Source organism: Rhododendron vialii, chromosome 4a, assembly GCF_030253575.1.
Source record: "Rhododendron vialii isolate Sample 1 chromosome 4a, ASM3025357v1".
Taxonomy (NCBI): domain Eukaryota; kingdom Viridiplantae; phylum Streptophyta; class Magnoliopsida; order Ericales; family Ericaceae; genus Rhododendron; species Rhododendron vialii.
The window spans coordinates 39,867,003-39,883,008 of record NC_080560.1 but is presented as its reverse complement, the minus strand read 5'-3'; the positions used below and the strand labels follow the sequence as shown (position 1 = coordinate 39,883,008).

The window sequence follows — 16,006 nt, the reverse complement described above, 5'->3', positions numbered from 1 at the left end:
TCAAATCGAATACCAAAGTTGGCCGCTTCAACGTCGCAACTCTCTACACAACATCTATTCCGAATTCGCTTAAGAAGTTTTCTCTGTGGGAACGATTCCAGTCTTACCGGTTAATATGCTTTCAACGACCTAGCCCTACGCTCGGTGTGTGAACCTTTCTAAAAGGTTAGGTTGCAACGAAGCAAGTGTAAGCTAGCCCGGACACCTCAGTTACCAAAAAAAAGGAAAGAATGGAGAATGGCCAAAACTGTATTCCATTGCGAAATAGAAAGATGTTCAAAATATGCAAGGTATTATTACATCTTAATTATTTCACAGCATGGGGATGATGGTGGCCAACAAGGAAAACAAGCAAACAATGAAGATTGCAGCTAGCATGATCTTCATCCCTCTTTGATTAGCTTCAAGCATCATGACCCTTGATCTCAAGATTTGATCATCACCATAACCATAATCTTCAAATCTTCTGGGCCACATAGCTTGGCCTTTCACAGGGGTAAATGGGGTATACATGAAATCAAGGGCTTTCCCTCCCACATTGCTTAAGGAAGACGCGGCTAGGTACCTGTAAAATAAATAGAAACCATTGAGCGAATAAAATTGAATCAGCCAAACAGAACCTTAAGTTCCAATCGATACATAAGCAAATAAAATCACGGCAATAAATTTGGGAAGAGTTGTAAAGGTGGAGGCAATCAGGTCGAACGAGGAGTTGTTATTGTGCTATGCAATAGCACAAACTATGCAAATAAAGGGTATTGTCGTCCCTTCGTAAACTTATTTTGGAGGGAAATTAACATGCTTTCACGCAACTCACATGCATTCCTGCAAGCGCATTGCATTGCACATTAGTTGTGATGGAAAAGTTGATAGTAGCACTTTGGTCCAAAATGACGGGCATTTGTTTACAACGTGCATTTTACAAGGATCATCAAGATTAACTATGTTGAAGACTGGCACTAGACTGCAATTGGTTGGGCTAACATCATATGGTTGTTGCACGAAAGTGTTCAAACCGACAATACCCCCTCTAAACAGACTTGCTTTCAGCCAAAAAGAAAATTTTGATTCATTTGAATGAACATAACCCTAGAAACAAAATCTAGCAATCTATTAACTAAAGCAACTCTATAAAAGAGTCTAAAACTGCCTCTGATGTACTTGAAACAAGTAAAATAGTGAAACCAAAATCCCAACCCCAAGAACAATGTTCATAGCTCATAAGCTACAATAGAGCAAACTCCTTGCATAGGGAGAGAGAGGAGATTGAAACCATACTAGACCACACATGGTGGAAAGGACTTATAAATAACGGGATAAGGGGACACCAGACACGGAATTCGTTTATAATTAGGTTATTGGCTTAGTTGTCTCGGCAAGGGACTATTATCTTTGCATTGGGCGGTGCACTATTTTAAGAAGGACTTGGGAACATGGAGCAGCATTTATTCTAGGTGTTTTGGCTTTTGAGGATTTTGGTGATTTTTTCTTCACTTTTGTTGGTTTCTTGCCATCTTTTTAGGTTATTCCTTCTCTCCTCTCTTTCTCTTATCAACGAAATGTTACTTTCTTTGCTGATAAAAAAGAAAAGAAAAAGAAGGTTATTGGCTTAGTTGAGAAACATACTTGGCAAAACCAATTCAACATATCTTTGTGGGCCTCCTCTGCCTTCTTAACAGCCTCTTTGTCATTGGTGTCGTATCTCACAGACTCACGGTCCAACGGTGTTCATCCCCGGGAAGTATCTTCACATAGTAGTCAACTTGCAAATAGTTGAGATGATAATTTTCAGACATGGAAAACTGATAAACAAAATAAGAGGCATGCGAAATAATTTGGCAAGAGGAATGCGCTAACACGATTTATGGTCAAATGATCAAACACATACGGGCGTATATACGAGAAAACCAATAACTAGAATTTGGGTAACTGAGTTCAATATGCATATTGAGACATCAAGAATCACGAATCAGAAAATTTGGACATCAGTGTTTCACTACATGATTGCTGAAGAGATTGGGACTCCTATTCCTACCTGACGATTAGCCTTCAAGGCCGCCTTGAACTGTTTAATTGTTGCTTGTGGAGTAACAATCAAGTCATTTGTCAATGATTCATAAACAAACCAAATCACTCGTTCGTGCCAGAGTTTACCCTTCTCCAGAATCTCAACTTTCTTTAACGAAATGCAAGGGAGGGGAAACAAACAGGGGAAAGTAATCAAGAACAGTAATCGAAATCAATAAACATTCTCTAGCTCAAACTCACAATCAAACAAACTGAAATAAGAACATTTTCTCGGCGTAGTGAGGTAATGAAATTCATACCCAGGAGATCAACCACTGAGATAAATGCAGGATGTAACAGCACTAGAGCCTAGATATAATCGGGCGTGATTAATCCCATAGCAGCTTGGGCTGGTAGGAATATAAGAAGTTGAACGTTAGCCAACCGTAATGAACAAACGGACACCATACCTAGCAAACCATCACAGAAAATGTTGACAGAGTTCATATCTAGCAGCAAATATACATAAAAATCCCGGATGCATGATATCTCACCTCACCAACATTAGCTTGCACATCCGATATTGGACACTCCCTTACATTTCAGAGCTTCAATCACTAATTTTGCTTCGACAATTTCCGGCCTTCCATGGGGAAAAAAAATATGCACACACGCATGACACATGCTTCAGATACTATGTTTTGGCACTACCTACTAATCAGACATGAACTAAAAGCAAAAGTTAAGCTAGGAACCGGCTTAATTTTACGGTCGGTCCCCATTGTATTAACGAAGTGGTACTTTGGTCCCCGATGAAAAAATCATGTTTATTGGGTTCACAATGTTTGAAATGCGAATTTAAAAGGTCCCCGGAATTTAGAAGAAATGCTAGGGGAACAGCAGCCCAAGTACAGCAGTCAAGTACAGATCCGTTTTGCACCCGCCTTGGGTTCCACAAATATGATCGGAGTCACTCATTTTGTTCAAAATATGTTGTCTAAGGTCCCTGTAAAAAATTATCTTAATCCAATATCGGTAAAGGCGTTTACGAATCATACAATTTTGCTTCATAATTTCAGGCCAAATTTTGAAGCAAAGTTGTATGATTCGTAAATGCCTTTACTGATATCGGATTGAGATGACTTTTTACAGGGACCTTAAGCAACATATTTTGAACAAAATGAGCGGCTTCGATCATCTTTGTAGAATTCAGGACGGGCGCAAAACAGATCTGTACTTGACTGCTGTACCGCTAGCACTTCTCCGAATTTAAATGGTCCCCAATGTTTGAAATGCGAATTTAAATGATACGGAAACATTTTCTTTCCTTATCAAAAGAAAAGAAAAAGTACCATCAACTTGAGGGGTATTTTTGAAACTTCGTTCACAATAATTCACCCTCCTTAAAATGCACTTAAATATTTCCTTCATCTTCCCCTGGCCTAAGGCTTTTTTGGAATTTAGGGAAATTGATGGAAAGTGAGAGGGGAAAAAAAAAAAAAAAAAAGAGAAAAATGGAAGAAAATTTTCACTATTCACAAATTTTGAATTCATTATTATTTTATCTCCTCTTTCTCTACCGTCTAAAGAAGAGGAGAGAATTTTTTTAACTATTCTTTCACTTTCCCTAAGTTCCAAACATATTTAGGCTCCCTTTGAATAAAAATTTCAAGTTTAAAGAAAATTACTCTTTACATCCAGATTTAATAGTTCTTTTTAAGAGTTCGTGTCATTTTTCAATCGATTATATCTTGTAATTTATAATATTTTATGTAATTTTAAAAACATTATCTTATAGAACTAATTGAGATTTATCAAATAAAATTTATATTGCATATAAAATTCATTACTAATTTAAAAATATAACTCATTTTTTATCCTGTTAGAATTGAACGAGAGACTATTAAATTCGGACAGATGGAGTAATAAATTTTTTTCTCCCATATTCCTCTCATTTTCCACGCATTTTCTTTTTTTTTCCTTTTCCTTTCTTTTCTTTTCTTTTCTCTGGGTTAGTAAGAGTTTACTCTCTTCCAGCACCGACCCATCCCGCCGCCGCGTAACTTTACCCCCTCCCCACCCTTGGTGCCTGACCACTGCCGATTTCCCTCCTCTGTTTATCTCGCCCCCCACCAAATATCTTCCTAAAGTTTGATTTTGATCCCAGATTTGGTTCGTTCGAGACGAAGAGCAAACATTAAGTTAGGTCTCTGTTTTGGGAGCTTTTTGATCGACCCCAAGGGGAGATTCTTCATTCATCTTCTGGGTTCTTCTCTGGTGGAGTAAGTTGTGCTAAATCAAATGTTTGTTTTTGATATAATGCTGTGTTTGCTGATAGTAGTACCTGATTTCAGTAGGATAAAACCCCAAACCGTCTAAAATTTTAATTTCCCATAGTCATATACTTCTTTCCATTGTCCCCAGCAGTGATTTTAACTTTCCTAACGATTTGAGGATTGAAATCGTTAACTCTCTTTTCTTTATAAGTTACTAGCAGTTGGGTTGCTTGGAGAGAGAGGACAGGGAGGAGACACGGAGGGGGGAGAGAGAGAGGATCATGTGTGCGGTTTGGTAACTGCCATATCAATTTACATGTTTGGCCATGAATTTTTAAACACTTTGTTTACACATTTGTTGGGTATTTTTGAAAATGAAAATACATGACAGGATTTCAAAAAATGGAGGCACCAAACTGGTGCTCTCCCTTTATCTCGTTTATAGATTAGAATAGATAGATTAGAATATATGGTTTTCTTTGTCAGTCTGTCGCTGTATTTATGGTTTTAACCCGTCATTTTTTGCTACAAAAACTTTTATGTGAAGAAACCTTCGTGCTGCTACTCTCAAGGTATGTGTATGTCCTTAGTTCTTACACTGACAAGTTTTCCCGTCGCTTATTACCATCTCTCCACGCTTTCCTCTCTCTGTCCCTCTCTCCGCAGGCACACAAAATAGCTCCTAGGTTTAGCTAATGGAAGAGCCGGGGCGGTTGACGCGCAAAAGGAAGAAGGAAGGGGTAATAGTAAAATGTGAAACAAGCTTAGAATATCCTGCTTACGAGAAAACTTTCTGCTTATGTGTTGCTGAAGAGAAGGATCCTAATAACCCGAGGGAATGGTACATGCTCAAAATCTCTAATAAAAAGGACAAGGAGGAGGAGGCTGAGGAGAAGGAAGCGAAGAAGGTTAGTAAAATCACCGATGCGGAGCTCCGAGCAGCCTATCTCACGTTCCACCATGACGACTGCCACCAAGGAGAGTTGGATCGAGTTCCAATGCTTGCACCTGTGGTAAAGTTGAAGCTGGGTAAATCGTTCCGGATTTATGGAGCCAGTTGTGCCTCAATTGGTTCTATCGTCTATGGGATTGGGGGATATTGTGGTAAGGATAAGTACTCCCGCAACGTGCGGTATTTTGATTCCTCCCGTCCCGAGGAGGGCTTGAAGGCAGGTCCTCGCACTATATGTGCCAGATCTTGTGCCGCGGTTGTAGGTCTCAATGGAAACCTATATGTCTTTGGTTTCAATGGCGGTGGCGCTTGCCATTACGTTCCTAGTGTGTGGGGAGAGTTTCTAGATACAAGATTGGTAGGAGAGGGCAATGCTGAATGGAATGCTCTCCCCGATCCTCCATCTATTCTTGGATATAAACACTTATTTGCTGCAGCTCTTGGTGGCGATTTATCAGGCAAGATTTTGGTACTTTCAAAATGTGCTTATGCTATGTGCTTATATAATGTGACTGAAATGTCATGGGAATGCTTGAACGGTATTAATGAGTACTATGCCCTCTTTATGACCACCCCAGTTGTGGTAGGTACAACCCTCTATTGGATCTCTGGTCCAAATGTATGTGTCTATGATTTACTCCAGAAAGCTTTGGTCTCATTGCCCATTGAAGATTCTAAGATCCGCTCGCTTATAAATGCAAGCAATCATAACCCTTTTGAGATGAGGCTAATTTTGGTGCATTTGGCTGGAGATCTCTTCTGTCTGCTTTGGATGGGTGAGGGCGAGGATCGTGAGTCTGTTCACTACACAAAAATACGAGTATCTACTCAGCTGGGGGCTGTCTTCGTCTTAGCGTGTCACCGTTATTGCTTTAACCATATGGTTTGCCTCTTAGATTGCCTTCCTCTCTAGTTGATCCGCCTGTAAGTCCAGTCTCCTCTTCTCTTCTTGTGCCTATTCTTGATCTGCTGGCTCACATATTTGTTTGTTCTTTGTGTTTTAGTTGAGCTGCATGTTCTTGCATTGTTTGTTAAATTAGTGTTTGCGAATTACAAGTTCAAATTTGTTAGGTACTGGACTTGTCTTGTCTTTTCCTGAAATTCATGAATGTGCAGCTACTATAACACTTGATTTACATGTAATATGAGATGAATAGACTTCCAAGTGTTTTATGATTACGTTGAGGTGCAAAGATAAGATCATGGAGTCTACAAAATTTTGCCTGGGATTCTTATGTGTGGTGGAGGTAGCAAATTAATTGGTAGTGGGTAGTGTTGTAATCTACCATATACCATGACCTCTACGGGTTATCACATGATAAAAATGCTAATTACTGAACACTCTGGAATTTGTATGAAACGATAACTTTGTTCCTCAATAACATCCCTAAAGAGGGAAAAGAATCTTACTGTACAATCAAACTTATATTTCTTGAGGATACAACACCAAATAGAGTGTTTCATGTCTGTGTTTCGTTAGTACATTTTCTTGTCGTAGTCATGATATATCAAACCTTAGAGTTGTCTGACGATTTCGCCAACGGACCATTGTGGTTATATCCTGATATTTGGAAAATGCACCTTGGAATGTCATTTCTTGAGGTAGGGAGAGTTCTTGGAGATAAACAGAATAGGACGTCAGGATGCTCTTTAAAACACAATGGCATTAACAATGAATATTAGTTTTTCCCGAAAAGATGAGGAGAAAGAACCATTTGAAGCAAAGGCCCCGGGCATATGAAAAGATGCTCTCTTAGGATGACATCACCCGTTACAACCACCCTCTGCCAATACATACATCTGTTCCTAAATCCTCAAAATTTGACGATGTATTACTATGTTACATTGTCCTTATCGTATTCATCACATCTAGCATCACTATTCATAAGGACTTGTTGCTTGTCATATCAAGCTCACGCCAATAGAAATGCAATTCAACTTAGAATCTTACCGCGGATCCGCGACACCTTTAAATGCATGCCATAAGTCAACAGAAAGGGTTGAGATTCTTAAAATGAAGAAAGTGTTTGATCTCACCATACACAGGGATAGTAACACGAGTCAGCTCACTCATTGTTCTTGACTCTCCCTCCGCATATTAGAATGTGATTAAAGTTTTGGATCTTTTTCCCCTTTCTGTAGCACATAAATCTTTTCCATTCCCCTCCCTACTTCTCCCTCTCCATATTGGAAGGTTTTCATTTGGGATTCCTTGTCATGATACTCATCATTTGGTGTGGTTCGGTTCACTCTTCAGCCTTCGGTTAACTGCTGATTATAGAGCCTTCATTTCCAATGTGGCTTTTAGAGTGGTTTGTTAGGATTTGGTAAAGATCCTTGGTCTCATTCTCTACACTTTATTTCGCTTCTATGGGCTGTGTGTAAAGGGCACTTTCACTTCTATGGTTTGTGTAAAAGGCAAACAATATTTCTTTCAGGGTACCTTTTGTGCATAGCTCTATTATAGTATTATCTCTGTTGTCACATAATGTGCAGTTTGGTTTGCAAAAGGCAACCTGTTGGGATTTTAAAAATGCCACCTCTCCTGATGCTATAGGTACAAAACAAGGGAATTTCGGGAGTAGAGTAGTTGGGGGCTGGTTGTGTATAGTGGGGATAACTCTTTGCTTGCTAATGCTGCTAGCTCTTGTTTCTCCTCTACTCCCCTTCCTCTTTTTGTGTTTTCGTTGATCTGTTTGTTTTCTTGTTTGTTGTTCTTGTCTTCATGAGTCTTCATGAAGAGGTGATTTTTTACCACACCGATATGCTTTAACCCTGCAATTTATTTGTAGCGGGTTGGTGATTTCATCTAGCTACATAATGTGTTATGCTCTAGGTACAATTGAGCTTTTCATTCTCTGTTGATGTAGTTGGAAGTCACATAAATTTGACTCCCCCATTCTCCTTTAATGCAGTGTGAAAGGTTTTAAATTATGAAGTTGGGAGATGACGGGCTAACAGATGGTGTTGCTGCTGTTTCGTTGGACGACCATAATGATGCCGGATTGAGCAGCTTTTTGATAGGTTTTTGGGGGGATATGTATCCTGTTATCTCTTGATATGGTAAATTATGAGTCTTAGATATTTCTAGATTTCTTTGGATTTTTATGTTAAATGGTAGTTCTCGAATCAATTTCGGACGAGCTTTTATTGAGTCAAGGCTTGAACAGTTCACGAATAACTTCAGTTCATTTGCAGCCCTGAGGACATGAAAGTATTTTCAAGCTATTTTAGGACTACCTTTTATCTGCATATATATATATATGGGTTCCAAAAGTGGGGGTTTTTTTTTTTTTTTTTTGGGTTTTTTTCCCCAAACTACCTATTTGGTCCCTCAACTCTACAAGTTCTGTAACAATTTGATCATATCTTAAAGCACCACCGACAGCTATACATTAATTTAAGGGACCAATATGCATGAAGACAACTAATTTGGGCATTAAAAAAACAAAATAAAACCAGGAAACGTGATACGCACCGCTACTGACACATAATAAGAGCCGAGCAACCACCATAGGTAGATCAAGTGACAACGGTATGAGTTATAAATTCAGATATCTCGAGTTTAAAATTTAGCAACCTCCTGGTCTTGGGGTTAGGCTCTCATGTGAATCCGTTAGTCCTGGCTGGATGACCTTTGATTGGAACAAGGAAGAAAAATAGGTGAGGTACGCGTAAGTTGGTTCGGATGGCTTTACGGCCGAGGAAAAAAAAAAACATTATTCTAGCTAGATCAAAAATATTGGTCTAAATGCACCCTGCAATAACATGTGCACCATGTACAAGATTCCAAAAATAATAATGAACCATTAATAAACGAGGAAAAAAAAAACTGAGATAATATTCTTAATTTGATTGAGAAGATCAGGGAGAGATCTTCTATCCGTCACAATGCAGTCTCGTGCAGCGCAATTTTTCTTTGTTCTCACACCAAACCTCAACTTCTGAATTTTGCCATTCATCAATCAGGGCTAGTTTTGCTTCATTTTGGAAATTTGACCCCATAATCTTGATCAAACAGATAGTACCCCAATAAAAAAAAATTAAACAAACAGAAAATTAAATTAAACAAATAGAAAATTAGATACTGTCTTTAGTGTTAACTCCACTACTGGAAAAGGGTAAATTTTACTGACACCCCTGAGGGTTATTTTTAATAGCAAAAACCTCCTTTATATATGAGAAATGACAATAAATTCCCTGTGATTTCAATTTTCGCTTCATCGACACCCCAATCAACAACAGTTCGACTAAGTACGTGATGGAATGAGCCAAGACACCTTACGTTGACAAATTCTCCCTTTCCGATATTAGAAAGTAATAGAAAACTATCAACTCTCTTTGAATCAAAATGACTTCATGTTATCCATTGAAAGAACAAATAATTATTATTAACAGCCCTTTATTTTTTAGTCGTTGGATAAGTGTTTTGGTCAAAAAGAATAAATTTCTTACTTTTGGATCAAAAAATTGAGAAATGAGAGCTTTTTATTATTTATATCACAATAAAAAAACATAAATATTAAATTTAAGACCTTTTTGTCAAATAGTTGCTGCTTGGGATGATTAAAAACATGAATATCAAGGGGTGCTGGATTTTGAGATACCAATGATCTTGGGATTTTGGAGGCTAGACTGAACTCAAGATGCATTTTTGGCCGTCGATTTGCTAAAAGGGCAAGATTAGGGCGTCACACGATAAGATCACACAAGGAGTTTTACATACCCACCCATGGAGTTGCCCCAGTGGTAAGGGCAAATATGAGCCTGCAACATGGCGGGGGTTGTTGTGGCAGTCTCCCCCAAGGATTTAGTCGACGTGCGCGTAAGTTGGCCCGAACACCTCGGTCACGAAAAAAGAAAGAAAAAGAATGGAGAACGGCCAAAACTTTATTCCATTGCAAAATAGAAAGATGTTCAAAATGCAAGCTATTATTACATCTCGATCATTTCACAGCTTGGGGATGATGGTGGCCAACAAGGAAAACATGCAGACAATGAAGATTGCAGCTAGCATGATCTTCATCCCTCTTTGATTAGCTTCCAGCATCATGACCCTTGATCTCAGGATTTGATCATCACCATAACCATAATCTTCAAATCTTGTGGGCCACATAGCTTGGCCTTTCCCAGGGGTAGTTGGGGTATACATGAAATCTAGGGCTTTCCCTCCCACATTGCTTAAGGAAGACGAGGCCAGGTACCTGTAAAATAAGTAGAAACCGTAAGCAAACAAAATTGAACCAAACCAAAGAGAGCCTTAAGTTCCAATCAATACATAAGCAAATAAAATCACGGCAAGGAATCAAAATGAAGGGTATTGTCGAACGAGGAGTTGTTATTGTGTAATCACTGTAGTGCAATAGCACATGTAATACAAATGAAGGGTATTGTCATCCCTTTGGAAACTTATTTTTGGAGGAAAACATGCTTTCACGGGACTCACATGCATTCCTGCGAGTGCATTGCAGTTGTGATGGAAAAGTTGACGGTAGCACTTTGGTCTAAAGTAATAGGGGCATTTGTTTGCAACGTGCATTTTACAAGGATCGTCAAGATTGATCAGTACGTTCAAGACTCGCACCAGATTGCAATTGGTTGGGCTAACATTATATGGTGGTTGCACGGCAAGTGTTCAAACTGATAACACCCCCTCTAAACAGACTTGCTTTCAGCCAAAAAGAAGGATTTGATTCATTTGAATGAACATAAACCTAGAAACAAAATCTAGCAATCCATTCACTAAAGCAACTCTATAAAAGAGTCTGAAACTGCCTCTGATGCACTTGAAACAGGTAAAATAGTGAAACCAAAATCCCAACCCCAAGCACAATGTTCATAGCTCATAAGCTACAATAGAGCAAACTCCTTGCATGGGAAAAGAGGAGATTGAAACCATACTGGACCACACATGGTGGAAAGGACTTGTAAATAACTGGATAAGGGATCGATACCAAACACTAAATTCGTTTATAATTAGGCTATTGGCTTAGTTATCTCGAAAAGGGACTATTATCTTTGCATTGAGCGGTGCACTATTTTAACGAGGACTTGGGAACATGGAGCAACATTTATTTTAGGTGTTTTGGCTTTTGAGGATTTTGGTGATTTTTTCTTTAGTTTTGTTGGTTTCTTGCCATCTTTTTAGGTTATTCCTTCTCTCCTCTCTCTCTTGTAATGTTTTATTGGTATCAATGAAATGTTTACTTTCTTTGCCGATACAAAAAAAAAAAAAAAAGAAAGGTTTTTGGCTTAGTTGAGAAACATACTTGGCAAACCAATTCAGCATATCTTTGTGAGCCTCCTCTGCCTTCTTAACAGCCTCTTTGTCATTGGTGTCGTATCTCACGGTCCAACCATGTTCAACCCCGGGATATATCTTCACATAGTAATCAACCTGGAAATAGTTGAGATGATAGTTTTTAGACATGGAAAACTGATAACAAAATAAGAGGCATGCAAAATAATATAGCAAGAGATTGGGACTCCTATTCCTACCTGATGGTTAGCCTCCAAGGCCGCCTCAAACTGTATAATTGTTGCTTGTGGAGTGACAGCGTCGTTCTCAGCTCCCAGAATTTCAATAGGAACCTTAACCGCTGAAAATCAAGTCACTTGTCAATGATCCATAAACAAACCAAATCGCTCGTGCCAGGGATTACCCTTCTCAACTTTCTTTAACGAAATGCAAGGGAGGGGAAAGTAACAGAGAACAGTAATCAAAAATCGATAAACATTGACTTCCACCTAGGAATGTCTAGCTCAAACTCACAATCAAACAAACCGAAATAAGAACGTTTTGTCGGAGTATTGAGCTAATGAAATTCATACCCAGGACATCATCCACTGAGATAAATGCAGGATGTAATAGCACTAGCGCCTGGATATAATCGGGCGTGGTTAATCCCATAGCAGCTTGGGCTGGTAAGAATATAAGAAGTTGAACCGTTAGCCAACCGTAACGGTCACTATACATAGCAAACCATCACGACAGAAAATGTTGATGGAGTTCATATCTTAGCAGCAGATATATAGAAATCCCGGATGCATGATATCTCACCTGACCAACAGAAGCTTGCACAGCCGATTTTGGACACTCCCTTACACTTCAGAGCTTCAATCACTAATTTTGCTTCGACAATTATTCCGGCCTTCCAGAGGGAAAAAAATACACACACATGCTTCAGAAACAATGTTTTGGCACTACCTACTAACCAGACATGAACTAAAAGCTAGCCAAAGTTAAGCTAGGAACCTAAGCAATCCAGCATCAGAACACATATCAGTTTCAATGATGTTAAAACGTTTCAAATTCCAATAAGCTCCTAGGCAGTCGCAACAACGATGCCAAGTTCGATATAGGTAATTTGATTGGAGTAGAAATTAGAAGCAACCAAAAAGAGGTAATGCTGAAACGGTAACTAACCACTGGATGATCATTAACCCACTCAACGAAAGTCCTGTCACCGCTATGGTCGAAGGGATCACCATGTAAGAAGTCTGGAACCACCACAAAGTAACCAGCAGCAGCACATTTGTCAGCAAGATTCCTGCATCGGCGGAAGCTCGTGATTAGTCCTCGGAAGTTACTATTTGGCTATTTCCAATGGCGGTCGTCGGAACTGAAAAGGCTAGCAACACTAACAGGAATGGTGTTCCATTTGTGGCTAGCCTACCAAGAAGGAAATAACTATCTTCTCAAGATAGATCCAGAAAATACTAGTAGTATTTACTTGAGAAAGTGTATATAGAGAACATTACTAGCCATTTTCAACTCCAACCCAAATCTCCATTTTCATCTGCATTCTCAACGAGCACATACTCCATTTTTCTTTTGTATTCTCAACTGAATCAAACCATACTGCAGGGCCAAATACTGCTACAATAGTTGTTGTATTAAACAAGTTGAAAACTTATAGTACCTCAAGTTCGGAGCCGAATATCCTGAAAAACCAAACGTTACGCGCGCAATTAGATGTGACATTGGTAGTAAAACAAACCAAAGTGACAACACATATTTCGAGATGGGTAAGTACCAAAAACGTCAGCGATAAGGAGGATGGCGCGCTTGGAGTCGGAGGAGCCCGATGTGTAGGTGGTAATGCCGCCAAATTCCTCCACCTGTCCGGCTCCATAGCTTGGGTTTAGGATCGGAGCAAAAGTGCAGCACTGGGGATGGGCCATTTGAAGAAGAAGAGGAGTAGTAGTAGAAACTGAAGGGGTATGTATGGAGATACAGAGTGGTTTTTGTGAGTGTGGATGTATTCATATAATATAGTGGAGGAACAGACTACAGAGTAGTGCAAAATGCAGTGACGTCGTCGATGACAATATCAGACATTAGAGAGGGTTACTCTTTTTGGAGGGGAACGAGTCGAACACTAAGATGAGGCAGAATCTTCGTGCCGGAAATCCCCGCGTCTCTGTGTGCCGAAAAGTTTTTCGGTTGTCTGACGAGCTTTTGTCGAGTCGAGACTTGAACAGTTCACAAATAGTTCAATTCATTTGCAGCCCCGAGGGACATACAAGTATTTTCAAGCTATTTTAGAACTACCTTTTATCTGCATATATGGGTTCCCCAAGGGACATGGAAGTATTTTCAAGCTATTTTAGGACTACCTTTTATCTGCATATATGGGTTCTGAGAGTGGTTTTTTTTTTTACCCAAACTACCTAATTTGTCCTCAACTCTTCAAGTTCTGTAACAATTTGATCATATCTTAAAGCACGAGAAATTTAATTTTTCAGTGTCGGGTGGGCACGGGCCACATGGTGCCGAGCACGCATTTCGGCCGTCCGAACGTATTTTGGACGAACCAAATTTGTTTGGGCTTGAGAGGGTGTTTTGGTAATTTTACACTAAAAAATTATCCAAACAAATCTGGGCCATCCAAAACACGTTTGGACAGTCGAGATCGTGCTCGGCACCACGTGCCCGTGCCCACCCGGCACTGAAAAACTTCTCCTTAGAGCACCGACAGCTATACATTAATTTAAGGGACCAATATGCATAAAGACAACTAATTTGGGCATTAAAAAAACAAAACAAAACCAGAAAACGTGATACGCACCGCTACATACACCCAAGAGCCGAACAACCATGGGTAGATCAAGTGACAACGGGATAAACTCAGATATTTTGAGTTTAAAATTTAGCAACTGATACCACCTTTGTCACGACCCGAATCCAAAAAGTAAGAATCTATGACCGGCCAGTGATTTTAGAATCACCTCAAGCCTTACGCAATTCATGCCTATAAAATTCTTTCAAATTACCAAGTTACAAAAATTTATAAGTAGAAGCATGAAAATACATACTTGCCTCGCGACGTTAATATTACAACACTATGGCCCACAATTACGACACCACTACTAAACTATTACATGCCAAATAGAGTGCTTACTAAACAAAGCACAACAACTACGGATGATAAACCACACGATACTTCTGGCTAGATCAAAAATATTGGTTTAAATGCACCCTGCAATAACATGTGCATCATGTACAAGATTCCAAAAATAATAATGAACCATTAATAAACGAGAAAAAAAAAAAACTCAGATAATATTCTTAATTTGATTGAGAAGATCAGAGAGATCGTCTATCCATCACAGTGCAGTCTCGTGCAATCAACTGCGCAATTTTTTCTTTGTTAGGTAAGATTTTCCACTTTCATAACCACTCACACCAAACCTCAACTTCTGAATTTTGTCATAGTTTTGCTCCATTTCGGAAAGAGAATAAATCCTTTATATTGTCGGTGTAAACATCTGTTTTCTCTAAATCAATTACATCGCATCACGTTGGCAAAACATGGCAACGTGGCGCAATATAATTGATTTGGATGAAACAAATGTTTAAACCGGAGGTGTAAAGAATTTATTCTCAATTTGACCCCATAATCTTCCGGGATGTTGTCTAATGGATGGCTCAGATTTCATCTCGACAATGCATGGATGAATGGTTAAAATTTGTTCGGCCGAAATAAAATCTGGACCGTCCATTGCCAAGCATGGACGGCTCGAATGGGACAATAGGATCCCTGAGTTTGATGAGGTATCCCAAACAGGTAGTAACCCAATAATTAAGAAAAAATAGAGACGGTCTCAAGTATTAACTCCGTTATTCGAAAAGCGTAAATTTCATTGACACCCCCTGAGGTTTTCTTAATGACAAATACCCCCTCATATATGAAAAATGATAGTAATAAACCCCCTATGATTTCAATTTTGGCTTCATCAACACCCCAATCAACAACGACTAAAGAAGTGATGGAATGAGCCAAAATGATTTATGTTGACAAATTCACCCTTTCCAGTTCTAGAAAGCAAGAAAAAAAGCTATCAACTCTCACTTATTTTCAATCAAAATGAGTTTATTTAATCATTGGAAGAATTGTTTTGATCAGAACAAATAATAATAATCAATAGTCCTTTATTTTTTACTCGTTGAAAAGTGTTTTGGATAAAAAGAATAAATTTATTACTTTTGGGTCAAAAAATTGAGGAATGAGAGTACTTTGTGTCAAAAATCGTGAATATTTCAATGCAAGTAACTTTTGACGAATTCTATCATCTTTTTTGTCAAACAGTTGTTTGGAATATAGGTGAAACGAACATTAAAATTAGAGGGAAATTATTGTCATTTCTCATACATGAATGGGGTATTTGTCACAGAGAAAAATCAAAGGAGGTGTCAGTGAAATATATACACATTAGAAAATCTTGATTAAAAATTACTCGACAATTCGAGTGAGTTGGATCCACAGCT

General features: G+C 38.8%; 3 protein-coding genes and 1 long non-coding RNA gene across 6 annotated transcripts; 1 reads left to right on the top strand and 3 right to left on the bottom strand.

Annotated features, from left to right (window-relative positions):
• Positions 1-312: 312 nt before the first annotated feature.
• Positions 313-1,518, bottom strand: LOC131324018 (uncharacterized). The gene is made up of 2 exons (XM_058355849.1): positions 818-1,518; positions 313-565 (listed from the first exon to the last, which is right to left on the bottom strand). Exons 1-2 carry the CDS (start codon positions 916-918, stop codon positions 313-315), a joined length of 354 nt encoding a protein of 117 aa, XP_058211832.1. The 5' UTR covers positions 919-1,518.
• Positions 1,519-3,991: 2,473 nt separating this feature from the next.
• LOC131322796 (uncharacterized) lies at positions 3,992-8,474 on the top strand. Of its 3 annotated transcripts, none has more exons than XM_058354269.1 (3): positions 3,992-4,289; positions 4,950-6,159; positions 8,151-8,474. In XM_058354269.1, exon 2 carries the CDS (start codon positions 4,979-4,981, stop codon positions 6,146-6,148), a length of 1,170 nt encoding a protein of 389 aa, XP_058210252.1. In that variant the 5' UTR covers positions 3,992-4,289; positions 4,950-4,978; the 3' UTR covers positions 6,149-6,159; positions 8,151-8,474. The 3 variants fall into 3 exon arrangements, with proteins under 3 accessions (XP_058210252.1, XP_058210253.1, XP_058210251.1); XM_058354270.1 differs by having other exon boundaries at positions 4,012-4,289; positions 4,950-5,693; XM_058354268.1 differs by lacking the exon at positions 3,992-4,289 and having other exon boundaries at positions 4,323-6,159.
• LOC131322797 (uncharacterized) lies at positions 6,071-6,477 on the bottom strand. Its single transcript, XR_009198967.1, has 2 exons — positions 6,356-6,477; positions 6,071-6,309 (listed from the first exon to the last, which is right to left on the bottom strand). It is a non-coding gene; the product is annotated as an uncharacterized LOC131322797 (long non-coding RNA).
• A 1,631-nt stretch (positions 8,475-10,105) lies between the features above and the next one.
• On the bottom strand, positions 10,106-13,720 carry LOC131322569 (endo-1,3;1,4-beta-D-glucanase-like). Its single transcript, XM_058353928.1, has 8 exons — positions 13,272-13,720; positions 13,158-13,179; positions 12,662-12,785; positions 12,296-12,386; positions 12,067-12,156; positions 11,734-11,834; positions 11,505-11,632; positions 10,106-10,439 (listed from the first exon to the last, which is right to left on the bottom strand). Exons 1-8 carry the CDS (start codon positions 13,417-13,419, stop codon positions 10,187-10,189), a joined length of 957 nt encoding a protein of 318 aa, XP_058209911.1. The 5' UTR covers positions 13,420-13,720; the 3' UTR covers positions 10,106-10,186.
• Between the last annotated feature and the right edge of the window lie 2,286 nt (positions 13,721-16,006).